This window comes from Pleurodeles waltl, chromosome 4_2 (assembly GCF_031143425.1).
Source record: "Pleurodeles waltl isolate 20211129_DDA chromosome 4_2, aPleWal1.hap1.20221129, whole genome shotgun sequence".
In the NCBI taxonomy this organism is placed as follows: Eukaryota; Metazoa; Chordata; class Amphibia; order Caudata; family Salamandridae; genus Pleurodeles; species Pleurodeles waltl.
In genome coordinates this window covers 107,416,982-107,433,360 of record NC_090443.1, presented here as the reverse complement: position 1 = coordinate 107,433,360, position 16,379 = coordinate 107,416,982, and the positions used below count along the sequence as shown (strand labels likewise).

General features: G+C 47.1%; 1 protein-coding gene across 2 annotated transcripts in view; it reads left to right on the top strand.

Moving 5' to 3' along the window:
- LARP4 (La ribonucleoprotein 4) overlaps window positions 1-16,379 on the top strand; it is a 339,680-nt gene that overhangs the window by 302,999 nt on the left and 20,302 nt on the right. For both annotated transcript variants that reach the window (XM_069230867.1, XM_069230868.1), the window contains one exon: window positions 8,181-8,346. In XM_069230867.1, coding sequence (XP_069086968.1) covers window positions 8,181-8,346 — 166 coding nt within the window. The remainder of the gene's footprint in view (window positions 1-8,180; window positions 8,347-16,379) is intronic.

The window sequence follows — 16,379 nt, the reverse complement described above, 5'->3', positions numbered from 1 at the left end:
GGCATGGTTGCCCCCTGACTTTTTGCCTTTGCTGATGCTATGTTTACAATTGAAAGTGTGCTGAGGCCTGCTAACCAGGCCCCAGCACCAGTGTTCTTTCCCTAACCTGTACTTTTGTATCCACAATTGGCAGACCCTGGCATCCAGATAAGTCCCTTGTAACTGGTACTTCTAGTACCAAGGGCCCTGATGCCAAGGAAGGTCTCTAAGGGCTGCAGCATGTCTTATGCCACCCTGGAGACCTCTCACTCAGCACAGACACACTGCCTACCAGCTTGTGTGTGCTAGTGAGGACAAAACGAGTAAGTCGACATGGCACTCCCCTCAGGGTGCCATGCCAGCCTCTCACTGCCTATGCAGTATAGATAAGACACCCCTCTAGCAGGCCTTACAGCCCTAAGGCAGGGTGCACTATACCATAGGTGAGGGTACCAGTGCATGAGCATGGTACCCCTACAGTGTCTAAACAAAACCTTAGGCATTGTAAGTGCAGGGTAGCCATAAGAGTATATGGTCTGGGAGTCTGTCAAACACGAACTCCACAGCACCATAATGGCTACACTGAAAACTGGGAAGTTTGGTATCAAACTTCTCAGCACAATAAATGCACACTGATGCCAGTGTACATTTTATTGTAAAATACACCCCAGAGGGCACCTTAGAGGTGCCCCCTGAAACTTAACCGACTATCTGTGTAGGCTGACTAGTTTTAGCAGCCTGCCACAAACCGAGACATGTTGCTGGCCCCATGGGGAGAGTGCCTTTGTCACTCTGAGGCCAGTAACAAAGCCTGCACTGGGTGGAGATGCTAACACCTCTCCCAGGCAGGAATTGTCACACCTGGCGGTGAGCCTCAAAGGCTCACCTCCTTTGTGCCAACCCAGCAGGACACTCCAGCTAGTGGAGTTGCCCGCCCCCTCCGGCCAGGCCCCACTTTTGGCGGCAAGGCCGGAGAAAATAATGAGAATAACAAGGAGGAGTCACTGGCCAGTCAGGACAGCCCCTAAGGTGTCCTGAGCTGAGGTGACTCTAACTTTTAGAAATCCTCCATCTTGCAGATGGAGGATTCCCCCAATAGGGTTAGGATTGTGACCCCCTCCCCTTGGGAGGAGGCACAAAGAGGGTGTACCCACCCTCAGGGCTAGTAGCCATTGGCTACTAACCCCCCCAGACCTAAACACGCCCTTAAATTTAGTATTTAAGGGCTACCCTGAACCCTAGAAAATTAGATTCCTGCAACAAGAAGAAGGACTGCCCAGCTGAAAACCCCTGCAGCGGAAGACCAGAAGACGACAACTGCCTTGGCTCCAGAAACTCACCGGCCTGTCTCCTGCCTTCCAAAGATCCTGCTCCAGCGACGCCTTCCGAAGGGCCCAGCGACCTCGACATCCTCTGAGGACTGCCCCTGCTTCGAAAAGACAAGAAACTCCCGAGGACAGCGGACCTGCTCCAAGAAAAGCTGCAACTTTGTTTCCAGCAGCTTTAAAGAACCCTGCAAGCTCCCCGCAAGAAGCGTGAGACTTGCAACACTGCACCCGGCGACCCCGACTCGGCTGGTGGCGATCCAACACCTCAGGAGGGACCCCAGGACTACTCTGATACTGTGAGTACCAAAACCTGTCCCCCCTGAGCCCCCACAGCGCCGCCTGCAGAGGGAATCCCGAGGCTTCCCCTGACCGCGACTCTTGGAATCCCAAGTCCCGACGCCTGGGAGAGACCCTGCACCCGCAGCCCCCAGGACCTGAAGGACCGGACTTTCACTGGAGAAGTGACCCCCAGGAGTCCCTCTCCCTTGCCCAAGTGGAGGTTTCCCCGAGGAATCCCCCCCTTGCCTGCCTGCAGCGCTGAAGAGATCCCGAGATCTCTCATAGACTAACATTGAAAACCCGACGCTTGTTTCTACACTGCACCCGGCCGCCCCCGCGCCGCTGAGGGTGAAATTTCTGTGTGGACTTGTGTCCCCCCCGGTGCCCTACAAAACCCCCCTGGTCTGCCCTCCGAAGACGCGGGTACTTACCTGCAAGCAGACCGGAACCGGGGCACCCCCTTCTCTCCATTCTAGCCTATGTGTTTTGGGCACCACTTTGAACTCTGCACCTGACCGGCCCTGAGCTGCTGGTGTGGTGACTTTGGGGTTGCTCTGAACCCCCAACGGTGGGCTACCTTGGACCAAGAACTGAACCCTGTAAGTGTCTTACTTACCTGGTAAAACTAACAAATACTTACCTCCCCTAGGAACTGTGAAAATTGCACTAAGTGTCCACTTTTAAAACAGCTATTTGTGAATAACTTGAAAAGTATACCTGCAATTTTGATGATTTGAAGTTCCTAAAGTACTTACCTGCAATACCTTTCGAATGAGATATTACATGTGGAATTTGAACCTGTGGTTCTTAAAATAAACTAAGAAAAGATATTTTTCTATACAAAAACCTATTGGCTGGATTTGTCTCTGAGTGTGTGTACCTCATTTATTGTCTATGTGTATGTACAACAAATGCTTAACACTACTCCTTTGATAAGCCTACTGCTCGACCACACTACCACAAAATAGAGCATTAGTATCTGTTTTTACCACTATCTTACCTCTAAGGGGAACCCTTGGACTCTGTGCATACTATTCCTTACTTTGAAATAGCACATACAGAGCCAACTTCCTACAGAAACCCTTCACAAGCTAGGGTTCTCCATAAACTACCTAAAATCATACTTACAACCGTGTCAAATACAACAATACTTAGGAGCAACAATCAACACAGAAAAAGGGATTGCCACTCCAAAGTCCACAAAGGGTAAAAGCATTCCAAAACGTAGTACAAAGCATGCACCCAAATCAACAGTATCAAGTAAGGTTTGTGATGAAACTTCTAGGCATGATGTCTTCATGCATAGCCATTGTCCCAAACGCAAGGTTACACATGCGCCCTTACAACAGTGTCTAGCGACACAATGGACACAAGCACAGGGTCAACTTCAAGATCTAGTGTTGAAAGACCGCCGAACACACTCCTCGCTTCAATGGTGGAATCCTATAAATTTAAACCAAGGGCGGCCTTTCCAGGACCCAGTGCCTCAATACGTGATCACAACAGATGCTTCCATGGTAGGGTGGGGAGAACACCTCAACCAACACAGCATCCAGGGACAATGGGACACTCAAGAAAGACAACTTCATATAAATCAACTAGAACTACTAGCAGTGTTTCTAGCATTGAAAGCATTTCAACCATTAATAGCCCACAAACACATTCTTGTCAAAACAGACAACATGACAACAATGTATTACCTAAACAAACAGGGAGGGACTGTAGGAAGTTGGCTCTGTATGTGCTATTTCAAAGTAAGGAATAGCATGCACAGAGTCCAAGGGTTCCCCTTAGAGGTAAAATAGTGGTAAAAATAGATAATACTAATGCTCTATTTTGTGGTAGTGTGGTCGAGCAGTAGGCTTATCCAAGGAGTAGTGTTAAGCATTTGTTGTACATACACATAGACAATAAATGAGGTACACACACTCAGAGACAAATCCAGCCAATAGGTTTTTATATAGAAAAATATCTTTTCTTAGTTTATTTTAAGAACCACAGGTTCAAATTCTACATGTAATAGCTCATTCGAAAGGTATTGCAGGTAAGTACTTTAGGAACTTCAAATCATCAAAATTGCATGTATACTTTTCAAGTTATTGACAAATAGCTGTTTTAAAAGTGGACACTTAGTGCAATTTTCACAGTTCCTAGGGGAGGTAAGTTTTGATTAGTTTTTCCAGGTAAGTAAGACACTTACAGGGTTCAGTTCTTGGTCCAAGGTAGCCCACCGTTGGGGGTTCAGAGCAACCCCAAAGTCACCACCCCAGCAGCTCAGGGCCGGTCAGGTGCAGAGTTCAAAGTGGTGCCCAAAACACATAGGCTAGAATGGAGAGAAGGGGGTGCCCCGGTTCCGGTCTGCTTGCAGGTAAGTACCCGCGTCTTCGGAGGGCAGACCAGGGGGGTTTTGTAGGGCACCGGGGGGGACACAAGTCCACACAGAAATTTCACCCTCAGCGGCGCGGGGGCGGCCGGGTGCAGTGTAGAAACAAGCGTCGGGTTTGTAATGGAAGTCAATGGGAGATCTAGGGATCTCTTCAGCGCTGCAGGCAGGCAAGGGGGGGGTTCCTCGGGGAAACCTCCACTTGGTCAAGGGAGAGGGACTCCTGGGGGTCACTCCTCCAGTGAAAGTCCGGTCCTTCAGGTCCTGGGGGCTGCGGGTGCAGGGTCTCTCCCAGGTGTCGGGACTTTGGATTCAAGGAGTCGCGGTCAGGGGAAGCCTCGGGATTCCCTCTGCAGGCGGCGCTGTGGGGGCTCAGGGGGGACAGGTTTTGGTACTCACAGTATCAGAGTAGTCCTGGGGTCCCTCCTGAGGCGTCGGATCTCCACCAGCCGAGTCGGGGTCGCCGGGTGCAGTGTTGCAAGTCTCACGCTTCTTGCGGGGAGCTTGCAGGGATCTTTAAAGTTGCTGGAAACAAAGTTGCAGCTTTTCTTGGAGCAGGTCCGCTGTCCTCGGGAGTTTCTTGTCTTTTCGAAGCAGGGGCAGTCCTCAGAGGATGTCGAGGTCGCTGGTCCCTTCGGAAGCGTCGCTGGAGCAGGATCTTTGGAAGGCAGGAGACAGGCCGGTGAGTTTCTGGAGCCAAGGCAGTTGTCGTCTTCTGGTCTTCCGCTGCAGGGGTTTTCAGCTGGGCAGTCCTTCTTCTTGTTGCAGGAATCTAATTTTCTAGGGTTCAGGGTAGCCCTTAAATACTAAATTTAAGGGCGTGTTTAGGTCTGGGGGGTTAGTAGCCAATGGCTACTAGCCCTGAGGGTGGGTACACCCTCTTTGTGCCTCCTCCCAAGGGGAGGGGGTCACAATCCTAACCCTATTGGGGGAATCCTCCATCTGCAAGATGGAGGATTTCTAAAAGTTAGAGTCACTTCAGCTCAGGACACCTTAGGGGCTGTCCTGACTGGCCAGTGACTCCTCCTTGTTATTCTCATTATTTTCTCCGGCCTTGCCGCCAAAAGTGGGGCCTGGCCGGAGGGGGCGGGCAACTCCACTAGCTGGAGTGTCCTGCTGGGTTGGCACAAAGGAGGTGAGCCTTTGAGGCTCACCGCCAGGTGTGACAATTCCTGCCTGGGAGAGGTGTTAGCATCTCCACCCAGTGCAGGCTTTGTTACTGGCCTCAGAGTGACAAAGGCACTCTCCCCATGGGGCCAGCAACATGTCTCAGTTTGTGGCAGGCTGCTAAAACTAGTCAGCCTACACAGATAGTCGGTTAAGTTTCAGGGGGCACCTCTAAGGTGCCCTCTGTGGTGTATTTTACAATAAAATGTACACTGGCATCAGTGTGCATTTATTGTGCTGAGAAGTTTGATACCAAACTTCCCAGTTTTCAGTGTAGCCATTATGGTGCTGTGGAGTTCGTGTTTGACAGACTCCCAGACCATATACTCTTATGGCTACCCTGCACTTACAATGTCTAAGGTTTTGTTTAGACACTGTAGGGGTACCGTGCTCATGCACTGGTACCCTCACCTATGGTATAGTGCACCCTGCCTTAGGGCTGTAAGGCCTGCTAGAGGGGTGTCTTACCTATACTGCATAGGCAGTGAGAGGCTGGCATGGCACCCTGAGGGGAGTGCCATGTCGACTTACTCGTTTTGTCCTCACTAGCACACACAAGCTGGCAAGCAGTGTGTCTGTGCTGAGTGAGAGGTCTCCAGGGTGGCATAAGACATGCTGCATCCCTTAGAGACCTTCCTTGGCATCAGGGCCCTTGGTACTAGAAGTACCAGTTACAAGGGACTTATCTGGATGCCAGGGTCTGCCAATTGTGGATACAAAAGTACAGGTTAGGGAAAGAACACTGGTGCTGGGGCCTGGTTAGCAGGCCTCAGCACACTTTCAATTGTAAACATAGCATCAGCAAAGGCAAAAAGTCAGGGGGCAACCATGCCAAGGAGGCATTTCCTTACAGGGACACACTCATCACAGCTGTGTCTCTTAGCACAGAAGATTTGGCATTGGGCGACTCAAAATCACATTCGCCTAATAGCACAATACATCCCAGGAATTCAAAACCAGTTGGCCGACAATCTCAGTCGAGATCACCAACAGATACACGAATGGGAACTTCATCCCCAGATACTGCAAACCTACTTTCAAAACTGGGGAACACCGCAAATAGACCTATTCACAACAATAGAAAACGCAAAACGCCAAAACTTCGCATCCAGGTACCCACACCCTCACTCCAAGGGCAATGCGTTATGGATGAGTTGGTCTGGGATATTTGCTTACGCTTTTCCCCCTCTCCCACTCCTTCCATATCTAGTAAACAAATTGAGTCAAAACAAACTCAAACTAATACTAGTAACACCAACTTGGGCTCGCCAACCATGGTACACAACACTACTAGACCTGTCAGTAGTACCTCATATCAAGCTACCAAACAGACCAGATCTGTTAACTCAACACACACAGATCAGACACCCGAATCCAGCATCGCTCAATCTAGCAATCTGGCTCCTGAAGTCTTAGAATTTGGACATCTAGACCTTACACAAGAATGTATGGAGGTCATTAAACAAGCTAGGAAACCTACTACAAGACATTGCTATGCAAATAAATGGAAAAGATTTGTTTATTACTGTCAATCAAATTCAACCACTGCATGCGTCAACAAAAAACATTGTAAGCTACTTATTACACTTGCAAAACTCTAAGCTAGCTTTTTCATCCATTAAAATACATCTCACAGCAATTTCTGCCTATCTGCAAATTACACATTCAACATCACTCTTTAGAATCAGAGCCATAAAAGCATTTATGGAGGGTCTAAAAAGAATCATTCCCCCAAGAACACCACCAGTTCCTTCATGGAATCTCAATATTGTATTAACACGACTCATGGGTCCACCATTTGAACTCATGCACTCTTGTGGGATGCAATACTTAACATGGAAAGTGGCCTTCCTAATAGCTATCACATCTCTTAGAGTAAGTGAAATACAAGCATTTACCATACAGGAACCCTTTATACAAATACACAAACATAAAGTGGTTCTACGCACAAATCCAAATTTTTTACTAAGTTATATCACCGTTCCACTTAAACCAAACTGTGGAACTCTCAGTATTTTTTCCACAACCAGACTCTGTAGCTGAAAGAGCATTACATACATTAGACATCAAAAGGTCACTAATGTATTACATTGATAGAACCAAGCAATTTCGCAAAACAATTGTTTGTAGCTTTCCAAAAACCTCATGCAGGAAATCCAATATCCAAAAAAGGCATTGCCAGATGGATAGTTAAGTGTATTCAAACCTGCTATGTAAAAGCTAAGAGAGACCTGCCTACTACACCAAAGGCATACTCCACTAGAAAGAAAGGTGCCACAATGGCCCTTCTAGGAAATATACCCATGACAAAAATCTGTAAGGCAGCCACATGGTCTACGCCTCATACATTCACGAAACATTACTGTGTGGATGTGTTAACAACACAACAGGCCACAGTAGGACAGGCAGTATTACGGACATTATTTCAAACAACTTCAACTCCTACAGGCTAAACCACCGCTTTTGGGGAGATAACTGCTTACTAGTCTATGCACAGCATGTGTATCTGCAGCTACACATGCCATCGAACGGAAAATGTCACTTACCCAGTGTACATCTGTTCGTGGCATGAGACGCTGCAGATTCACATGCGCCCTCCCACCTCCCCGGGAGCCTGTAGCCGTTATAAGTTGATAAAAATAAACTTATACATTTGTAAATTTGTAAATATATCACTTTTAAACACATTATGTACATACATACTTACTCCATTGCATGGGCACTATTACTATATACACAACTCCTACCTCACCCTCTGCGGGGAAAACAATCTAAGATGGAGTCAACGCCCATGCGCAATGGAGCCGAAAGGGGAGGAGTCCCTCGATCTCGTGACCCGAAAAGACTTCTTCGAAGAAAAACAACTTGCAACACTCCGAGCCCAACACTAGATGGCAGGATAATGCACAGCATGTGAATCTGCGGCGTCTCATGCCACAAACAGATGTACACTGGGTAAGTGACATTTTCCATATATTGCACATCATTAGCTGGTAAATTACTACAAGGTTTATGTGAAGAATTAAATTCCTTCTGTGATTTAGCACTGCACCTCAACTGGACAAGAAACCAACAGAAATCTCAATCCAGAAAGATGTGGCAATTCAGACTCCTATAACTTTGCCTGCATCTTCTATAGATGCTCCCAGGCCACCAAGGACAAATACCACTTTACCGTCAGCCAGTGTATTGCCAGTTGTGATGGTTCAGGTAATGGAAATCTACATTTTTAATCTATAAAGGGACCTTTTTATGTTAAAGAAACCTGTATTTGTTGTGGCAAAATTGTCTGAGTTGTTAACAATGTGTTGCATTGTAATATTTGTTTTTGGATATGCGACTATTAGTGATGTCTTAACATTGTGTTAAAAAAATGGTAACACTGTCATAAACAACATGGCTTGCTACTTTACTTTGATAATTACTTATGTTGAATAAACGTCACAGTGCATTGTGCTGAGCAAGTCAGCATAGCATTGTGCTGATTTTGTCTAAGCGGTACATATGTTCAAAAGCAGCTGTTAGCAGTTACTATTGTGAAAAGTACCTCATAAATAAATTTAATTTGGATTGTACTTATTCAGAAAGCTCTTAAGTGTTACCTAACCTTTTGATTAGTTTTTATTAACATGTTTTGCTTAGACCTTAACTTTTTATTTTACAAGTTTAAAACACGCCATATTCCAGTTCCATAATGCACGTGCTGTGCATGCATGTGTTGAGTTTTTAAAGCTACTTAGAGGAGCATAGCTTAAACATGAAGGTGCTCTCAAAATCTGAGCACGCTGTTCAGCTTTTGCAACTGCAAAAGGACATGCTAAAGTCTGTGATAACTTCAAGGAGACTGTCAAAATATTCTAGGGCTCAGTGCGAGAGAATGCATGAACTCGTACATCTTCCAGGGGAATTTAAAAAAGGAATGAGAAAATTGGTTCTGCGTGCAATATTAATGTTCACTCTGCATTAAATCAAGTGGACGCCTCTTCTAGAGTCATCAGTACCAGCATCTTCCTCAGTCGCCACACCGGCTCCATATCTCTGGGTTCTAGCCCAAGGTCCGGGAGCATTTCCTCAACCCTCTCAGAGCCATAGGTCAATTAGATACTGGAGAAACTAAAGATATGGATATAGCCGAATGGGGGAACTCCAAACCACACCATACGGGGGGGGCACGCCAAACCACACAGGGTGGGCTTGGGGGGGGGGGGGGTGTCTCCTTTTGGAAACTTGAGGTTAAGTAAAAACAGCCTCAACTGATCAGCAGCAGTCTTCACCAAAATGCTGAGAGGGAAGGGTAGAACAAAGGCTTCCACAGTGGGGAAAGGGCAAAGGTGAATCCACCAAAGGACTCAATATCCATTGCCCTCAAATCTGATCACGTCACGTCGGGTGTGAGGATACACAAGTTACTCTATGGTACGGGGGAAATCCTGCCCAAACAGTGGTTCAACATGGCTATTTTTCATCATCCCACCCCATTCACATGCCCACCACAACAAATTTATCTCCCTACTTCTTGAAAAAGTGCTTGCTCTCCAGAGAAAAGGTATCCTGGAGCTCCCTCTAGCTTATCCTCGACTGCTGGCCTCTCAACCACTTCACCCTGTGGGAACATTTTTGCAAGTCAGCCCTGCAGGATATCGCCACCTCCAACAAGGTTTGTAGCATGTGTTGCCATTGTTTTGTACATGAAAAGCAACATCTCCAATAACATTGTAGTTTTGTGCATGCATTTTGTCCACTGCCTAGATATGTTTATTCTGGCGATAATCTACCCTTGCATTTAGATCCCTCCTGTCAACACCATAGACTGAAACAGATCTAACAACATCAGCTAAACATTGAGTCCTTTGTCTTGGATCTTGTAGGCAGATGGAAAGAAATCACTTCAGATTCTGATCACACTGCGATTTCAAGTATTTTGATCATAGCAGCACAAGGCTAGTCACCCCTGCCGCTCTTTATATCGCCATGAATCAAAGTGAAAATGTTGTCAAACCTTTAGGTTTAAAAAGATACTTAAAAATGAGAGGCACACTGGGCACATTTGAGTATGGTAATGTCTGTCACTTGGACATTTTGGGCAACTCCAACAGTGTTCTGACAAAGAAAGGGACATTTTGGAGTAGACCGGTAGTACCACCAATGAAGAAGACTACAAAGTCACTGAGTAGAGAGATGGGGCATTTGGAAATACACCTAAAGAGTTTGTGGTGTTGAAGACCACCTCTCGTGATCGTTTTGCATCCAACCCCAAAACAGCCAAAAAGGCTTCTATGCACATTGCTGCCCCCTGTCTCCTCTGACCAGGGCCGACAGTTGGGAGCTGAAGACAAGCCTTGAATGCTCATGGCACTGACACGCTTAAAGGGAGATAAACCTCTCGTTTCAATACCAGAAACGGAACAGCCCCACACAATAGATGGTCCATGGGAGGACTACAGTGCGGATTCCTCAAAAAACAGGACCTTGAACCCCCAAGCATCCTCTCCCCCTCCCAAAGATAAAATAGCATCTCAGTGCGACTCAGTATCACAATGTTGCAATTCATGTTGTGGAAGTTGATTTTCTAATTGAGACCCTCAAGAATTAAAGCACAGCGCTAAATTCATTCTATTGTTAAAGGGTATGAAGAAGTAAGCCCCTGAAAATGTTCATGTTCCTGTCAGGTCCGGGGTAGTCACACCGCGAGGAAAAAAATCTAAAACTTCCTTAGAAGGTTCCATTGAAATCAGGGCACAGGTCCAATAAGACTCACTGGTAAGTTATAGCCAGAAAAGGGCTGCCTGTACTAATCATTGGGGGATGCATATCAAAGTATATACACAAAGCAAGTAATCGAGTTGCTGTAGGTACTTAAACCCTTTGCTGCATGTGCCGTCAGCTTAGATCGGCTAATTTGCAGCTGATCTCTGTACCCTGCTGCCACCAGGTTCCATTTGGGGGTGGGGGGGTGGGGGGGGCGGAGTGAGTGGGTGGTCGCCAGGCCTGGCCCCTTTCCGTAGTGGCTGTAAAACTATGGAATACTCTTGTAGGAAGTTGGCTCTGTATGTACTATTTCAAAGTAAGAAATAGCATGCACAGAGTCCAAGGGTTTCCCTTAGAGGTAAGATAGTGGCAAAAAGAGATATTCTAATGCTCTATTTTGTGGTAGTGTGGTCGAGCAGTAGGCTTATCAGAGGGTAGTGTTAAGCATTTGTTGTACACACACAGGCAATAAATTAGGAACACACACTCAAAGACAATTCCAGGCCAATAAGTTTTTATATAGAAAAATATATTTTCTTAGTTTATTTTAAGAACCACAGGTTCAAGATTTACAAACAATACTTTAAATGAAAGGTACTTCACTTAGGAACTTTAGGAACTTTGAATTAGCAAAATAGCATATACAGTGTTCACACAAATGGCAATAAGCTATTTTAAAACTGGACACGGTGCAATTTTCAACAGTTCCTGGGGGAGGTAAGTGTTTGTTAGTTTTGCAGGTAAGTAAACCACCTACAGGGTTCAAAGTTGGGTGCAAGGTAGCCTACCGTTGGGGGTTCAGGGCAACCCCAAAGTTACCACACCAGCAGCTCAGGGCCAGTCGGGTGCAGAGGTCAAAGTGGTGCCCAAAACGCATAGGCTTCAATGGAGAAGGGGTGCCCCAGTTCCAGTCTGCCAGCAGGAAAGTACCCGCGTCTTCGGAGGGCAGACCAAGGGGGGTTTTGTAGGGCACCAGGGGGGGGGGGACACAAGTCAGCACAAAAAGTACACCCTCAGCGGCATGGGGGCGGCCGGGTGCAGTGTGCAAACAGGCGTCTGGTTTGCAATGGAGTTCAATGGGAGACCAAGGGGTCTCTTCAGCGATGCAAGCAAAGGGGGGGCTCCTCGGGGTAGCCACCACCTGGGCAAGGGAGAGGGCCACCTGGGGGTCGCTCCTGCACTGGAGGTCGGATCCTTCAGGTCCTGGGGGCTGCGGGTGCAGTGTCCTTACCAGGCTTCGGGTCTTTGAAGCAGGCAGTCGCGGTCAGGGGGAGCCTCTGGATTCCCTCTGCAGGCGTCTCTGTGCGGGCTCAGGGGGGGGTCAACTCTGGCTACTCACGGGCTCGCAGTCGCAGGGGAGTCCTCCCTGTAGTGTTTGTTCTCCACAAGTCGAGCCTGGGGCGTCGGGTGCAGAGTGCAAAGTCTCACGCTTCCGGCGGGAAACGTGTGTTCTTTCAAAGTTGCTTCTTTGTTGCAAAGATGTTTCTTCTTTGGAGCAGAGCCGCTGTCCTCGTGAGTTCTTCATCCTTTTAGATGCAGGGTAGTCCCCTGAGGCTTCAGAGGTCTCTGGACCCTGTGGAACGCGTCGCTGGAGCAGTTCTTTTGAAGTGGGGAGACAGGCCGGTAGGGCTGCGGCCAAAGCAGTTGGTGTATCCGTCTTCTCTGCAGGGCTTTCAGGTCATCTTCAGGAATCTATCTTGCTAGGTTCTGGGGTGTTAGTTCCTGCAGGTGGAGGTGAGAAGCACCTCCACCCAGTGCAGGCTTTGTTCCTGGCCACAGTGTGACAAAGGCACTCTCCCCATGTGGCCAGCAACATGTCTGGTGTGTGGCAGGCTGGCAAAAACTAGTCAGCCCACACTGGAAGTCGGGTATGTTTTCAGGGGTATCTCTAAGATGCCCTCTGGGTGTATTTTACAATAAATTGTACACTGGCATCAGTGTGCATTTATTGTGCTGAGAAGTCTGATAACAAACTTCCCAGTATTCAGTGTAGCCATTATGGAACTCTGGAGTTCTTGTTTGACAAACTCCCAGACCATATACTCTTTATGGCTACCCTGCACTTACAATGTCTAAGAATTGACTTAGACACTGTAGGGGTATAGTGCTAATGCAGCTATGCCCTCACTCGTGGTATAGTGCACCCTGCCTTAGGGCTGTAAGGCCTACTAGAAAGGTGACTTACCTATGCCACAGGCAGTGGTTTGTGGGCATAGCAGTATGAGGTGAGTGGCATGTTGACTTTGTCCAACAATACCAATTAGGGCCATGGCTACTGCAGGGGCAGTAGTCGACCTAAGGGGAATTGCTTCAGGGTATCTGGTAGCATCATCCACTACTACCAGTATGTAATGGTTCCCTGACGCTGTGGGGGGTTCAAGTGGGCCCACAATGCCCACACCAACCCTTTTTAAAGGTGACCCCCACCCCTGGAAGGGGAATGAGGGTGGCCTTTGGATGGCCACCTGTCTTGCCACTGTCTTGACAGGCAACACAAGAATACAAAACTCCTTCACTTTCTGGGACATAGTAGGCCAATAAAAGTGGCTTACAAGTCTGCTCCATGTTTTGGTCTGTCCCAAATGCCCAGCTAGGGGGATGTCATTAGCCATTGTGAGGATAAACTCTCTACACTCCTGAGGCACTACCACTCATAGTGGCACCAGATTAGGTGTCTCTGCCTCAGTGTTAAGGAGTCCATCCTCCCAATAGACCCTGTGGGAGTCACTGACCTCTCCCTTCTCCTGTTCAGCAGCTTGCTGCCTCAGGCCTTCACAAGTGGGGCAAGTCTTTTGTCCCTGGCAGAGCTGTTCCCTTGAGGGTCCCCCTGTGCTCAAGGCTCCAGCTCCATGGAATCAGTTCCCTCCGGGTATAAGACATCTTCCTGGGAAGAGAGGTCTGGTTTCTTTTGCCATTCAGAGGCTGGTCCCCTAGTCCTCTTACCTTTTCTCTTGGAAGGTTGGGCCATTATTCCAGGCTACTTGTTCACCCTGTGCTCTGGTTTTCACACACCCCAGTTTAGGGATTCCCAGCATGGCTGCATGGGTTTTGAGCTGTACCTCAGCACAAGCTGAGGACTCCAGATAATTCCCTAGCAAGCATTTCACTGGAATTGCAGAAGAGACCACTACCTGTTTCAGGCCAGTTACCCCCCTCCATTCTAAAGTCACCATAGCCATGGGATGGACTTTAGTCACATTGTCAGCATTGGCAACTGGATATGTTTGTCTAGACAAATACTGTCCTGGGGAAACTAGTTTCTCTGTCACCATGTTGACACTGGCACCTTGATCCCTCAGGCCTTCTTCCTTTGTCCTATTTATCAAGAGCTGCTGCCTGTACTTTTGCATGTTAGGCAGCCAGTGTGGCTATATACACCCCACCCTCAGACTAGAGTAGCTTCAGTGTGAACCCTTATTTGCTCTAGGCACACTGTTGATCCCAGCTGGAGACTGACTATTCCAGTACTAACTGGAGTGGTGCTAGTGGAATCTTTCTTGGGACAGGCCATGTCTCCAGTTTGGTGTCCATGCTGTTTACAGTTGTGACACCAGGCCTTCTTGGGATCTAAGTTTTTACCCTTGTACCCATTTGTGGACTGTGAAAAGGCCTGGGGCCCACCTCCCGAGCAGGCTTTTGGGGCCCTTGTGAAGACTTTGTTTTTGTCTTAGGTGTCTCACCATCCTTCCCCTGGGGAGACTTTGTGACCCCTTTCTTTTGGTCACCCCCTGTGGAAGTCTTGGTCACCCTAGGCTTGACCCAATGGTCTTGGTCTGTCCCAATTCTTGAGGAGAAATTAGACCTAGGTCTACCAGATGTTGATACAACTTGCCATTGAAGCAGTTACTTAACAGGTGTTCCTTCATAAACAAATTATAAATCCCATCATAGTCATGCACTCAACTGCCAGTTATACAACCATCTAGTGTTTTCACTGAGTAGTCAACAAAATCAATCCAGGACTGGCTTGGGGTTTTCTGAGCCCCATGAACCTAATTCTGTACTCAGTGGCGAATCCCAAGCCTCAATCCTCATGTGGTCCTAGGATGCTGCATCTTTACCAGAGCGTGAGAAATGTCTGTCCCTACACTTAAAGTGAACTGTCCCAAAGGAGAGCTCCCCAGTGAGATCTGTTTAACTTTCCAGTTGCACAAGCCCTCTCAAAAGCTGTGAACCACTTGGTGAGCTCATCACCCTCTTCATGTTTTGAGACAATCCCTTTGGGGATTTTTAGGATGTCCATTTTCTCTGACCCTCTCTATATTGTTGCTGCCATTAATGGGTGTTTGCCCATTTCTGCTCTCTCCCTCTCTATAGCCAGGGGTTGCTGCTCCAAAGCTAACCTTTTGGCCATCCTCGCTAAAAGGATGTCCTCTTCATTGAGGCTGTCCCCAATGTTCCCAGAGGAGCTGGACTTCCCTGTGGAAGATCCAGTGAGTTTTATCCTTGGAGTTGGGGATCTTGGGACCCTAGTGTTCCTAATTAGGTGAGGGGGGAGGTTATCCTCCTCATTACTAACCTCTTCCCTGTCTGAGTGGAGTTCGTCCACCTTAGTAGGATGGTCCCTGGTGTACTCTGCCAAGAGCTCCTGGAGTTTGACCTTGGTAGGGTTAGAACCTGTTTTTTCTTTCAGCTTACAGAGGGACCTTAACTCTGCCATCCCTAGATGGAGTTATGGGGGAGGTGGAGTTCCACAACAATTTCCTCTGAGTTATTAAAAGATGGGATTATTTTTTAGAAACTAAAAACTATTTCTAGTAACTAAATCCTAACTTAAAAATCTCTCTTAAATCTAAAGAGATGCTAAGGGGACTTAACCAAGGCCCTAACAGGACTTTAAATAATGTAGAAAAATATGCCAAATTCAAAAATCAGCTTTCTATAGACAATTTTGGAAATGTAGTTGTGTGATCCAGGATTTGGCTGAGTAGTCCAGCAAATGCAAAATCATAGACCCCACTGCTGATCCACCAATGTAGGAAACTGACTCGGTATATACTATATCAAAATGATAGTGTCCAGAGTTCAGGGGTTCCTTAGAGGCTAAAGTAGGTAATACTAATGCTCTCTTTTGTGGAAGTGTAGTCGAGCAGTTAGGCTTATCAGAGGGTAGTGCAAAGCATTTGTTGTGTACACTGACAATAGAAGAAGCACACACTCCATTACTTAACTCCAGACCGATAGTTTTATATATCACAAATCTTGTCTTAGTTTTTTAGTACCACAAGATTCGAGTTGCAGGTAAGTACTTCAATAGATTTGTTTCACATATGTATCAACAGTACATTGTTTGAAATCTAAGTTATACAGTTCTTGAAATATTGGCAATAATATGTTTTTAAAAATGGACCCTGCAATTCTCAAACAGTTCCTGGAGGGAAGAAAAGTTACATGTTTTTAGAGGTAAGTACAACACTTGCAGTTCCGGTCTCGGAGGTTAGGAAGTACGCAGTGGGGGTTCAGGTTAACCCCAAACCCCCACCACCAGCATCATT